The sequence below is a fragment of the Mesocricetus auratus genome, unplaced genomic scaffold, assembly GCF_017639785.1.
Source record: "Mesocricetus auratus isolate SY011 unplaced genomic scaffold, BCM_Maur_2.0 Super-Scaffold_100007, whole genome shotgun sequence".
Lineage (NCBI taxonomy): Eukaryota > Metazoa > Chordata > Mammalia > Rodentia > Cricetidae > Mesocricetus > Mesocricetus auratus.
In genome coordinates, this window is record NW_024429191.1 from 37,665,972 (window position 1) to 37,680,593 (window position 14,622).

The 14,622-nt window shown below is 47.6% G+C and overlaps 1 protein-coding gene across 1 annotated transcript; it reads right to left on the reverse strand.

Annotated features, from left to right (window-relative positions):
- Positions 1-4,013: 4,013 nt before the first annotated feature.
- On the reverse strand, positions 4,014-5,667 carry LOC101832872 (olfactory receptor 2T1-like). Its single transcript, XM_005067725.3, has one exon. It carries the CDS (start codon positions 5,665-5,667, stop codon positions 4,720-4,722), a length of 948 nt encoding a protein of 315 aa, XP_005067782.2. The 3' UTR covers positions 4,014-4,719.
- Between the last annotated feature and the right edge of the window lie 8,955 nt (positions 5,668-14,622).

Consider the following 14,622-nt stretch of genomic DNA (forward strand, 5'->3'; position numbering starts at 1 on the left):
GTAAGGTAGCCAATCTGTGTCTACCCAGGCGTCCCCATGACTGTCACTGGTTATGACAGGACTTGGCTACTCTAGGGGGAGACATCCTGGGCAGAGCAGAGAGTGACAGGAGCTGTAACTGGAGAAGCAGAGCCGGTGCAGGGGGAAGGAGAAAGCCAGTGCCATCTGCGGAACTGCTCTTGGCCCTCTTCCTCTAACTCTCTTTGACTCTGTTATCGCATGAGCTGAGGCTCAAGAACCATGAGGATGAGCCCAGTGGAGCCTCCACAGCCTCTCCCGACCTCGATTAGGTATCAACCAGTCTGCATCAACACTTTTGCTTTTTGCTCTTTTGTTCTTTCAATTATAGCCCTGGGGCACTTGGCTGAGCTCACTGAGGCTGCTGGAGATGTAGACTTTGCCCTAAATCTCTGCTAACAAAACTCTGCTGGTATTTTGCTTATAGAAGCATCCTAAGTTGACTGCTTGACAACTCTTCCTGATGACTGTTTTCACCGTGGCGGTGGACCAACACTAGGGTGAGTGCAAAGAAGGGGTAGCTGGCGTGTGCATGGCCAGTCATCTCTCTCTTTACCTGCCAAGGAAATGAGAACTTACAGACTGTGGGAAAATGAAAATTAGGAGGGTGCACATGAGCCCCTGATCATCGAATTACTGGGCTGAGTGACTGTGTGGCTGGCTTGGGAGGATCTGCCACCAAGAGGGAAATGAATATGCAAATGATTAAGGGGGCAGGGTTAGGGTATCTCCCATGACTTGATGCTTTGATCTGACTGAGGCAAGGGAATGAAGAAAGGACAGACACACATACAGGAAAGCTGGGGTCAGGTGGGCTGTGTGTGTCCCGATGGAGCCCCACCAACTACATAGCAACCCAGAAGCTCAACATGTTTATCACTGACAGCATGGAGGGGAGGAGATAGCTAATCTCTGTAGGGGAGAGGATGCTGACATCTGGAAGGAGGAAGCTGCAGTTGCTAGTCTTTGGACACACTGCCAATATCCTGCACTTTGCACTGGGGCCAGTGGAAGGCTTTGCCATCCTCTGAGCCCGAGAGGGAAGGCTTTGCTAATTTCCCATGGGTCTGTGGCATTGGTCTTGACATGGCCATACCCATGTTAATGATACACATTCACTCAGTACTCCATCTGCTATTTACACATCCACTCAAGGCTTCAGCTCCCCACAAGAAGTTAGGAGTTGCTCAGTGGCAGTGTGATTATCTGACATATGAGGTCCTAGGTTCAACACACACACATAAACACACACACACACACAGACAGAGAGACAAAGAGAGAGAGATAGAGAGGGAGACAGAGAGAGACAGAGAGAGACAGAGAGAGACAGAGACACAGAGACACACACACAGAGACAGAGAGACAAAGAGAGAGAGATAGACAGAGAGAGACAGAGACACAGAGACACAGACACACACACAGAGACAAAGAGAGAGAGATAGAGAGAGAGAAACAGAGACACAGAGACACACACACACACACACACATACAGAGAGAGAGAGAGAGAACTTGCTTTAAAAATAAATGTGGCTCATATCTGTGATTCCAACATGTGGGATGAGGCCAGGGGATTTCTCTGAGATTGAGATCAGTCTGGATTCAACAATAACAACAACAAAATAAACACATAAATCATCATACTGCACTAACCATGTGACTAGGCCTCAAGCCGAATCCAGAACCCTTCGTGCTGGGACTAACCTGGTAGAGGCTGCTTACACAGTGCGCCCAGTTCTCGGGGAAACAGTAAAGATGCAGAAGTACTTCACCAGAAGCCTTACACCTTACACTTTACATTCCCTCAGCATGATGATGTCACTTGTAGGAAACAAGTGAAAAGCTCTGAGAACTTAGTGGGTGTGTTAGTCTGAGCTCACGCATTCCTCACAGTCCCAAGGGGCTGAAACCACATCCCTAACTCTCTAGAAGGCACACAGGATGCAGCTAGGCTCAGCTGTTTTCCCAAGTCAGGCAGTCAGGAGAGGACACTCGGGACCCTGTCCATAGCACTGCCGAGCAGATGCACCCGATCTTCGGGCACAAACCACGTGTGCTAGTTCACCGCGGGTGCCAGGCAGAGACCAGTGCAAGAGAAGCTGGTGGCGGTGGTGGTGGCGGTGCCGGTGCCGGCATGCGTTGGGACTGCAGAGGACACGGCTGTTGGGGATGGAGACGTGGGAATGAATGTAAGCTGGAGTGGGATAGGGAATGGGGAAGAAAATGTAGGTGCAGGGATATGGAGGATATAGAAATGCAAGCTGCGATGCGCTGGGGGTTCAGGAAGGCTCCATCTCACCCTCACCTGTCGAGAAGGGCATGAAGGCGAGGCTACAGGCCAAGAGAAGCCTGCTCGGGGCGGCAGCGTGCATGACCCAGGCTATTAGGTTCCGTCTCTGTGGAGAGAGCGTGGTCAGGTGGAGTTCAAGCAAAGCAACACGGTTGGGTCACCCGGCTCACCCCTTCCTCTCAGCCCGAAGCCCCTTATAACTGGAACCAGGGCTTTAAGCGTTCTAAACTGGAAATAGAGAGCACATGGGCTCAACAGCTGGGCCATGCTGACAGCCTGGCTCTGGGGGGCATTTGGCACTCAGAAATACGACTAAGACTTGTACGGCCTGAAGGGGACTCTGGCCCATTTTTCTCTTTTTCACACTGCAGTGGGAGGGTGGGGTCAGCTTAAGAGGTGTCCATGTCCTCTGGATGAACTGGGAAGATTGGGTTGCCAGGGTAAAACCAAGAACCAGTACCGGGTGCTGGGATCTCAAGAGCCGCTCTTCCTTAAAAGGCCAAACTGCATTGCGCATGCGTGTAGTACAGGCCCTCCAGATTGCCTGTTTTTCATTGGTCTGTATCTTAAACTCTTCCGGAGCCTTGACCAATGAGATTCCTCATTGGCCTCAAAGCTCCCAAGTAACCAGAGAAATCTTGGCAGGTGATTTCAGCAGTTCTGAGAAATGTGAGGGGTGTATAATTGGGGCTTCTGTTTTCCCCACCCCACACTACCCTGTTAAAGATGGCTTCTTGTGGCTGGCTGCCTTCTCTACTGTCTCGAAGACCCTGTGATGAGAAATACCTATGTACTTTAAATTGACACCCATTCCTCACCCCCAACGCCCTCCAGTGGGCGATGTGTGGGAGTAGCGATTCCTCATTTCAGGGCGTTTTCAAACATCACCCTGTCTGACACTAACATTTTGAAAAGCGGAGGTGTCTTGTGCAGGCACATGATCACTAGGCATTGTGTCTTGGCCGTGAGCATGTTGTTAGTGTGTGTTAACTGGATGACAGATCCTAAAGGTACCAGAATTCTTGCTCACCCATCGCTGAAGCCTTGCTTTCCCATCAGCTGCAGAAAACCCATGTAATGTCTTAAAGCAACCATCAATGGGGAAAGAAAAGGTGTCACATATACACAGTGGGACATTATTCAGCCAGAACAAAGGGGGTAGTCTTGTACTCTACTGTGACTTGGGGTGGCTAAAGTAATAAAGTTATCAGGAACTGTAGGATGTCCAGGGGTTGGCCAATTACAGTGGGGAAGCAGCCTCCCTGATAGAGTTCTGCTAACAGGAAGCAGTGGGGAGGACAGGTTAGGAGAGCAGGTTGTCAGACCCCAGGGCTCCATGGAAGGATGAATTTGAAATGTCTCTGAAGTAGTCTGTAGGTGTGCTGAGGTGTGCTGAGGTAGCATGTGTGCTGAGGGAGGGGGAGGGGACATCCTCCTGACTTGTAAATATGTGTGGCTAACTATGGAGCCAGGCGATGTCTGAAGCTATGGCCTTAGATGGGGGTGGGGGTGTTGGGAAGAGGAAGGTCTAGGCCAGGGTGCTTTAAAGACCTTTATCATTTAATAGGAAAGACTATGCCGGAAGGAAAAGACTCAGGGACATAGAGCCATTGTTGAGGCACAAACAATTTCCAAGAAGCTGGAAATAGGACCAGTGCAACTGAGGTCAGGCAAAAAATGTTTTTTGCAGTTTTCTATCCATCCAACATTTAGTATTGATCACATGTTTCAGGCTTCTCCTAGAAGCTGACAATGTGGTATTAAAGAATCAAATCCTGTGCCTTCTGGGTCTGCACAATCTAATGGGGGAGGGGGAAGAGACCTCAAATCCAAAAATAGGATGCAGGGAGGATGGTGGGATGGATGAGGCCACTGTGGATGGGATAAACAATGCAGGTATCTCTGATGCTTTAAGCAGTTTCTAAGCAAGAGATGGGAGAGCTATCTGAAAATGTCAGGTGCCATTCTGGTCACAGAGGACTCTTCTGAGGGACTGTGCTGAGGGTGCTCAGCCAGGACAGCATCGTTGGAGACATGGTGCCAGTAGAGAAGGTTGACAAAACAGCTAGGGATGAGGGGATTTGTGGGTCTTTGAATTTTACTGGGGCTGGAGGGGATGATCTCAGATGTTTAGTGATACAGAGAGGATAGGTTCCTGCTGTGGTCCACAAAGAAGCCTGGGGTTTGCTGAGGTGGACCAGAGCCAGGGTAGACAAGTCTCTGAAGAAAGAAAGCAGTAGCTGGAAGGGAGCGATGAGTTTGGGTGTTGACTTCCTGGCCCATGGAAGAGTCCTAGACCAGAAGTTACAGACATGGAGGCTCTTCTCAAATAGACATGTCTCCCTGCCTCAGCATTCAGTACAGGTGATGATGCTTAGAGCTGAGGTGCTTGTCTCCCAGGCCTCTCTCAGGTGTCATGCGTTCCTACTGACTCCACACCTTCCCATTGCCTTCTTCATTGCCCCTGTTACTTCCTTGTTCCTGAGGCTGTAGATGACAGGGTTAAGCATGGGTGTGAGAACTGTGTAAAAGACAGATACGACATCATCTTGGCCTGGTGAGTGATAGGAGGCAGGTAACATGTAGGTATAGACAAGGGGCCCGTAGAAGAGATTGACAACTGTCAGGTGGGAGGAGCATGTGGCCAGGGCCTTCTGACGCCCCTCCACAGAATGCATCCGGAGCACAGCAGCCAGGATAAGGGCATAGGAGGTGGTGATGAAGGTAATGGGCACCAGGAGGACCACCACGCCTGTCACAAAGAGTACCTGTTCATAGGCTTCTGTATCTGCACAGGCTAGCATCAGCAGAGAGGGCACCTCACAGAAGAAGTGGGAGATCTTCCGAGAGCCACAGTAGGGGAACTGCAGTGTCAGAGAAGTCTGAATGGAAGCGTTGAGGGATCCTCCCAGCCAGGAGGCTACAACCATGAGCAGGCACACCCGTCGGCTCATGAGCGCTGGGTAGCGCAGAGGGTTGCAGATGGCCACATAGCGGTCATAAGCCATGAGGGCCAGCAGGAGGCACTCCGCAGCCCCCAGGAACATAAAGAAAAACATCTGTGCCCCACAGCCCCCAAAGGAGATGCTTGTCCAACCGAAGAGAAAGCCTACTATCATCTTGGGGACAGTGACTGAGGTAAAGAAGACATCTAGAAGGGACAGCTGGCTGAGGAGGAAGTACATGGGTGTGTGTAGTCGGGTGTCCATCCAAATCAGAAGGACCATGGCTGTGTTGCCCGCCATTGCAAGCGTGTAGACCAACACCACCATGCTGAACAGAAAAAGGTGTGTTTGGCTGTTGTTAAAAAGGCTGGTGAGGACAAAGCCAGAGGTGGAATAATTCCAGTCCTTGCTGCCCATCTCCATTTCCCCTGTGGGGAAAAAGAACACGTTCACCGGTGGCAGAGCGAGGGAGAAGGGCTGAGGTGAGAAAAGTAGACCCAGAGAGCCCAAGAGACTGCCCAGGGAGTGGAAGGGGCAGCAGATACACCTAGTCATTAATGTACTTGCCAGTATTTATAGGGTCATTACTTCATAGGAAAACCGCTATTGAGAACCTAGCCTGTAGTGAAAACAGTGTTCGGAGAGAAATATACCACTCCAAACGTATGCTGTGAAAGAAGAAAGACTACAGGCTAACAGTTTAACTTCCCACCCCACAAAGGAAACAAGGATGCTAGGAAAAACCCCAGCACATCACAGCATGCCCCTTCCACTTATGAAATACACATAGTTATTGGTCTTTTTCAGTTCTAAACAAACAGATGCACACAGAAAAATATTTTACAAACGTATGACTGATTCAAGGGCTAGATCCACACATGTGTGAATTATACGGTTAAACACTTTGTTGATGGAAGGGTTTGTGTGATTTGTTTTTCTTACAAGCCAGAGTTGTTGGGTGTAGCTGAAAAGGGAATTTTGTCACCTGTCAAAAATACCCAGCCCCACACTTTCTGTGTGGTCCTGGCCACCAAGAAACTCACATTTGGGTGTTAGTGCTCTGGTGTGGTGATTGCTGTCTATGAGCTTTGACAACATGTGGTCATCTTAATACTGTTATTTTCTGATCTTCAACAGTTTCATGAGTCTTGTCTCAGTACTCAGAGTCCCTGCGGCACTCTGATGCCCATTTGGCTCTGTGAATATAAGGGACAGGGAAAACAGCGGTAGTTTCTCTTGGGAGACACCAGATCCTCAGCCCTCAGACCGCATTCATTCAGGTGAGCTCCAGTCTCAGAGAAGAGCTCAGGGAGGTTATGATGGGAAACAAGTCGCTCTAAGGCAGTTTGTGGAGGTTAGAGAAGGAATGAGGTCAAGCCAATGTCTGATGCTAGGATGAGGCTAGATAGGCTAGCTCCCCTGCAGGCAAATTCCTTTGTTTACCAGGGCATGTTCCCAGCATCCTGTATCCCTTGAATCCTACCCTGCTGCAGTCTTGACTTGAGTGGAATGACTGAAGGAAAACAAAAGGAACCACCCAGAGTTCCACGAAGGTGCTGTGGATGTAAGAGACCACTACTGTCAGCAGATGTGTCTCTGGGACCCTGGCAGGCAGGGTGATAAATGTGAAAGATGATAGCCTAAGTTCAACCAACACTCCTGTGAGAATCACTACCAGGGCTGGGTGGCAATCTGAGTGATTGTATCTTGTCCCTGAATCTAGTCTCCATGACTGCTGGCTTGCTGGTTGTTAAATTTAATTAATTAATAATTAATTGTCATGCAACCAGACTGGCCTCAAACTCACTATGTAGCAAAGGATGACTTGGAACTTTTCTGATTTCTTGCCTTCACATGCCAGGTGAAATTCTAGGCATGTGCCCTGATGCAAGGGATGGAACCCAGGCTTCTTGCAAACCAGGCAAGCACTGTACCTACTGAGATATAGCACCATTCTTGTCACAGACTGCTGTGATGGGAGATCCCATTAACTAGATCCTAGCCCAATCTCAGCATGGTACTACTGCTGGTGAAGCCAAGACTATCCCACAGTAAGACAGTAAGAAACAGGAGCAGGAAGCAGCTCTCCATGGTACTTCCCTCAGCTCTGCAAAGGGGCCCTGTTTATGGCTTCAACCTCACCATTCTTAGGGTAGCCAAGCTAGGCACAAAGATCTCATCCAATTCAAACTAGTTCTGAGCTTGACTATCCCAGGATCCCAGGGTCTACTCTGAAGCCTGTCTCAGGAGTAGAGCACAGAAGACCACTGTTAGAACCAACCATTGCTGACAGCACTAAGTCAAAATAAATGATGCCTCTCAGGGCTAATTCCTAACAATTTGCCTGCCAGCATGCCTTTTATATGCAAACCATCCATCCTAGAGTCAACAGCCCATAGTTTTCTAGTATCGGGGGTGACAGTCTGGGTTACCTATCTTCTTATCTTAGATGACCCTAGGACAAGATTCTGGGCAATTATAAATGATACTTGTACCCAGAGCCAGCCCAAATCATTTGAACCATGCCAATGACTTGCCTACCTTGCTCATTCATTCTTAGAGAAAAACAAAGCAAAGCCAACAAACAAAACTGAGGAAAAGTCAATGGGGCTATAGTGCAGTTGGTAGAGTACTTGCCTAGCACACACAAGCCCTAGGTTTGATCTTCAGCAGTGCACAAACCAGACACAGTGGCACACACCTGTGAGGCCAGCAACTGGGAGGTAGAAACAGGAGAAGCTCAAGGTCGTCTTTGTCTCCACCGTGAGTTTGGGGTCAGCCTGGGATACACAAGAATTTGCTTCAACCCAAAAGTAACAACAAACTAGGAAGAGTTTGTCTATACTTTCTGCTATCTCCTTCTGATTCCTGATCAATCATACAGTGCTTTCTGGTGTGGCCCTGTGTGGCATGGTGTGTTCCCTCCTCTTGGGCAATGTGAGCAGTAAACCGACTTGCCTATGGTCCCCTGATCTGCTGACCTTGCTCTAAAATAAAAATAAGATTTCAGGTGCATTTAAGATTTTCCCCTAAAGGGAATGAGAAGTTTTGGTATTTTGTAAGCACAGCTTGCTTTATGTCTCAAAGATCTCAGATTTTATATTAGGAGGGAACCTGGTCTACTATCTTCATCTTATTGCTGAGCAATAGGAAACATGATCCACAAACTTGACCCTTCGGCTACAACTGGAATCTTCACAGCTATTCTGCAGTGGGCTTTCTCAGCCCCAACACCAATATTGGAGGCTGGGCAATCCTTTGCAGGTAGTGATGTCCTGTGCATTGTAGAACTCTTAGTGCTGTACCTTACTGTACCCTCTAGATGCCAGTGGCAATCCTACCTCGTCATGACAGCCCAGAGGCTCTCAAGACAGCATGGAATTCTTCCTGCAGCTGTAATCATCCTTGTGGGGATCTCTGTAGGAAATCTTTTCCCCTCCCTCCTCTCCAATGAGGCAAATTAAAAAGTCTAGGAGTTCACACACTTTCATATTTTTATTTTGATCTAGTTGACTGTCCTTGTCAGGTTTTATCCAGATCAAAGCATCGTGGTTAAGATCTTGACAAGTTGGTTAGGTTCCAGACCAAGCTCCACTAATTACCAGCTATGTAACTTGGGCAGGTTCAGCTGCAGGTTCCTTGCCTCCAAAAATGAGAGCATTAAGTGGTGAACTCCTGGGAGTGTCCGCAGGAGGTCGGATCCCTCTGAGCACTGGCTGCTGCTGGCATCGATGCTGTTGCTGCTTATGTAGCTCACACATACTTCTTTGTAAGTTGGGTCCTAATACTCACTTCCCAGGGTTATTGTGAGTGTAGAATAAGGGATATGAGCAATTTAATTTTCACACAAGCAACTTAATTTTCACAATAACCACATTCTTTTCTGCAAAATGCTTGTAATGCCACATGCCGATTCCCTAACTCCATATTTTGACTCTTGAAACAGGATGTAGTGTGTTGGGGATAGCCCCACACAGACTGCAGGTGAAGGACTATGCCTTTCTTTCTCTTATATTCCTCGATAGAATTTGTATTGTTCTGTCTCAAGGTCAATGCGGGGGGGGGGGGGGAGTGGTAGGAAGATGTGTGGAGTAGATGGGAAGGCACGTTTTCTCACAGAGGCCATGGTCATGTGAGGTCATCATCCCATTTAGGAGCTGGGCACTCCTGCCTGACCCAGAAAGGCTTCCTTCTTTGTTCCAAAATGGGTTTTCTTCCCTAGGTGGGTTTTAAATATATGTAACACGTGCCTGCCTGTTTGTACATGCTTAACTGTGTGTGTGTGTGTTTGTGTATGTGTGAGAGAGACAGACAGACAGAGAGACAGACAGACACACACAGAGAGAATAATTATTCAAAGGAATTCTTTTTCCTTTACATTGCTGTGGGAACACCAGACCTTGAGCAGAGACCCACTTCCCCTTCTGCCTGGGAGTAGGCAGCTGTAAGACAATGTTTAGTAAAAACATGTTTACTAAAAACGATACAATAAGTTCCTGGCCACTTCCCCTTCTGCCTGGGAGTAGGCAGCTGTAAGACAATGTTTAGTAAAAACATGTTTACTAAAAATGATACAATAAATTCCTGGGAAAGGCCTTCCCACGGAAACCGCCCTGACCTCGACCTTGTCCAGAGACTAACCGCACCTTCAAAAACCCACACACATCCACCTCTGGTGTCAGAGCAGAACCAGCCAGGGTAGAGGAGAGAGCAGAAGCTTCTCTGGTGGGAGCCTTTCTTAGGAAGTTTTTTGTGAACCTTTTTGGAGCCTGTTTAAAGTTTTCTTTATATCATTGAACGAGTCTCTGTGTTTTCAATACCCGACACCCTCCGCACGTTCTCGGACACAGGCCGCTCGGCAGACGTAACACATTGCTCCAGAAGAAATGAGGTTTTATGTTCTTATCTCTTCTAGCATGTGGAGATCAGTATTAACAGAAAACAGACATGAAAGAGTGGCTAGAAGGCTAAAATGAATAAAGGGATTTATAGGTGTGACCCCTATGTTTACGATTATAAGCTGTATTAGCCTAAGGTTGGTTTGGTTGTTTTGACTCCTATGGTTTTTCTGGGTTGATTTTATGTCTTATTATTCCATCCCATGCTTGGACTGACATTCACCCCCCTCCACACACTCATAAGGTATAGCCCTAGTTTTTTATAACATCAGACATTTGACATTAGACAAGGGCAACGTTAGAAAAACCTGCTGACTATCAGAGATACCAGTGAAGAGACATTGAGAGAGAAGAGAATGTGTTCCCCTCCCCAACTCACCTCACACCGTCTCAGTCCCAGTGTTCACTGCCCATCAGGAGCCTTCCTCTCTCATTGACTTCTCTCCTTCTTCCATGTTCTCTCAGAGTGGCAGGCTGAGGCTCAGAAACCAAAGCAGCTGCCTTGTGAGGTCTGCACGGAGAACCATGAAAGCTGAGTGTGAAATTTGTTCTCTTCACACAGGGCACTCCTTAAGAATTCTCATGTCCCTCAGGGCCCCTTCTCTGCACAGTATAGTCTGCTGACCTTTACTGTAAGGACAATAAGCTGGTGGCTAGCGCTACCACACCTGCTCGCTCCAGAATGCCACCGCTGAAAGTTTCCATGACTGAGCTGCCCTGATTTCCCCACTCTTAGGACTTCAGTCACAAGTCCTGAGTAGTGCTCTTCATTTTCCTGTACAAGTTGGACTTCATGACATGCTTACTGAGAGACTGTCAACTGCCTTCTCTCAAGTCTGTAAATCAGAGATGAAGTGGGTCTTAGAAGTCTGTCAGTCTTAATGTTGAAAAGATCGTCATGACTCCACAACTCCCGAGGCCCGTACTTCACTCCTAAAACCAGCCATCTAACTGGTCTGGGGGCATAGTTTGATCTTTGGAAGGTTTAAAAAAATTTTGAGCACAAACACGTCTACTGAGTTAGGGATTCCCTGGACAGGAGTGATGGGTACGCCCACTGCCAGCAGCCACAGGGGTAGGGATTCCCTGGACAGGAGTGATGGGTACGCCCACTGCCAGCAGCCACAGGGGTAGACCAGGGCACAGGGTCCAGATAAGCACCATCCATTATGTGTTTGCTACAAAAACCCTCAGCCTCCAACTCAGGTCTGACAAGTGAGAAGCTGGGTGATTCCCAGAAGTCTATCTCAACACCCTTCCAAGTAAGCCACAGTTCAGAGGCTTGGAAGAACCAAGGTTCTAGCCAGGTATTCCCAACCAGGATTTGCTTGCCCCTTGGGGGAACTTAGTCTATGTCTGAAGACCTATTTGATGGCCATGATGAAAAGGTGAGGTGCTGCTGACAGTGAGGAGAAGCCAGGTGTGGTGTCCAACACTCCTCATGCACACAACAGGCGCTCAACACAAATGATTAGCCAGAGCAACACACCCACATCTCTGAAGCCGAGAAAGGCCACTCCTGCTCTGCCTTTGTCTGTGGTGAGTTTGACAGGTCCTAAACTATGTGAGGGTGTTTCTATCCCCTTACCTTAGTGGGAGCTGAATTAGGGTGTTGAGGGATAGTGTGGATGGGTGTGGTCACTACAGATTATCAGAGGAGGGAAGGTGAAGAGTCGGCTGTAAGAGCTGTGTGTGTGTGCTCCTGTGTAGGGTGCAAGTGTGTATTCAAGTGTGAGGACATCAGAGGACAATGCTGGGTGACCCTCCTCAGACACTATCTGACTTTTTTTTTGAGGCAGGGTCTCTCACTGCTGTGGAGCTCACTGAGTAGGCTAGGCTGGCTACTACCCAGGGGTCCTCCTAATTCTCCTTCCCCAGGTCTGAGATAAAAGCACATCACCATGACCAGCTTTTTATGTGGGTTCAGGGGGTGGATCAAACTCAGGGTCTCAACCTTGCAAGACTAATATTTTACTGACTGAGCTATCTCCAGGGCCCAGGAGAAACTTTCTCAATGATGTCATTTCCCATCACCAGAGCACCCAAACACCCACAGCCCAGGCTTTTGAGGATACAAACACAGTCAGCAAGTGAAGAGCTTGGCACAAACAGCTAACTGGGCAGATGAGTAAACATGCAGTGTGTGTCACCCTGCAGAACACACAGGTTTGCTAGGCTCCTCTGAGTTCAAGGTCAGACTGTACCAGAAAGCAAAAGCTGCTACAGGGTCCCTGGCTACGACAACGCCTGGCCTACAGAGGAACATTCACAATTGGTTCTTGCTTTACTTCTCTGCAGACTGTCAAGGCCATGATGAGAACCATTAATTTCTGAGTCATTTTGTCACTGGCTGGAGCGGGTCTGGGGAGGAGAGGTTGCTTCCCTGTGCTCCACAGTTCACTGGGACACTGGGATTTCTCATGGCCATGCTGTATGATGTAGATGAATGTATTACTTTTCCTTTTCTTCCTCGGAGTCTTTCACAGCTACAAGACGCTGGGGCTCAGAGATGGCAGAGTGGTGGAGTCTAGCGCATTCTGACCAAAAGCCAGGCCTTGTTCTGACATTTACCTTCCAAAACCTCACATCTCCAAAAATCAGTGAACGATAGTCTATCCAATAATTATTTAAAAACACCAATTAGCAGACTTAGCTTAATCCCATGACATATAACGTACAGGTACTGATCAAGCTACACCTAAGTGGAAATAACTAAAGCAATGTAATATATGCAAAGAGATACATGCAGACTGATGATTCAGACTCATAGTTCTCAGCTTTTCTGGGCCCAACTCAGTACCTGAACAGAGAGCGGTTCAGGGCTAATGAATAGAGACGGTTGGGTTTCCAGGACACAGGACACCGCAGCAGAGAGAGATGGGTTCTTTATCCTCCCTCAGTCAGTGAGGAGGGCGAGGCATTCCTCACCTGTACACAGATCCGAGGCCTGTTGTCAGGCTGGAGGAGACCTCTGAATCTGAGTGCTGGAGATTGTCTTCCTATTGGATCCTGAGTGTTCCTTGATGTTCTCTGAGCAGAAAACCCAGTGATTCTACAAAGGAAACTTGGCCAGAAAAGCTCTTTGTTTCTAGAGAAGTGGGAAACCACACACACACACACACACACACACACACACACACACACACACACACACACACACACACAGAGCTTCAGTGAAGGACCTTCAGGGGCACCAGGGCCCTCAGGCTATTGTTCTAAATCACATATATATTCATAAAGTACTTGGGCAATCTTGAGTGCATGTAAACAGATCAAGGGAGCATCACTTGGTGTCTGGGGGAAACAGCTCACTAGTGAGCAATTAGAGACATACAAGTTTTCCCTTCCTCTCTTGTTCCTCCCCCTCTTTTTCCCTCCCATCCTTTTCTTATATCAACTAAAGTTGATTCAGTTATTGTATGTATGTATGTTTGTTTGTTTGTTTTTTGTGTTTCTTTTTGAGACAGGATAGCCCTGTCTACCCTGGAACTCACTCTGTAGACCAATTTGTCCTCCAATTCACAGAGATCCACCCGCTTCTGCCTCTGAGTGCTGGGGTTAAAGGCGTGCAATGCCACACCCATCTCCAGTTATACTGTTTTCTGAAAAGTCTTATTGTTATAATGTGTCTTTATTTCTCAACTTGAAAGAAATTAGAATGGAGTATTACTTTTTTACCTCCTATTTTGTGTTAGGCATGTACTACCTTATGTTACTTATACAATAACATGATGGGGGGAATCAATCATTTTTTTAAACATGAAAACAGTTAACTAGCTCAGTGCCCAGGTCACCTGTTCGACTAACAGCAGATCTGGGATGTGGTCACAGCTCACCACAGAGCCATTCCCTTCCTGGTCTCCCACATGGCCAGTGTGTTCCACACTAGTCCCATGTTTATCCTTGGGATTTAGGTTCATCACAGGTACATAAATGCCCACAGTGCAGTTGAAGTTGTTCTCCCCCCCCCATGCAGGCTGGTCTTGAAATCTTTTATATAGCCAAAGATGACCTTGAACTTCAGCTCCTTCTGCCTCTACCGCCCAAGTGCTAGTATTATAGGCATTCACCACTAATGACAATTTTATGTGGTGCTGAGAGTTGAAACCAGAGTCTCATGCATACTAGGTGAGAACTCTACCAACTGAGACACACCCCAGACCTTTCTTTGTTCTTTATATGTGATCTCACACTTTGCCCAGTAATACCTAAGAAGTTCTTGCAAGGTTGGACTGCATTAGGGAAGCATGAATTACCCCAAACCAACCTTCCTCATACTTTGACCCTTTAATACAGTTCCTCATGATGTGGTAACCAATGCCTCCACCATAAAACTATTTTTGTTGCTACTTCATAACTGTAATTTTGCTACTGTTATGAATAATATTTGTGTTTTCCAGTGGACTTAGGTGACTGCTGTGAAGGTTGAGAACCAATGCCCTAAAATCATTCTAGTCCATAAGCCTCAGATGAA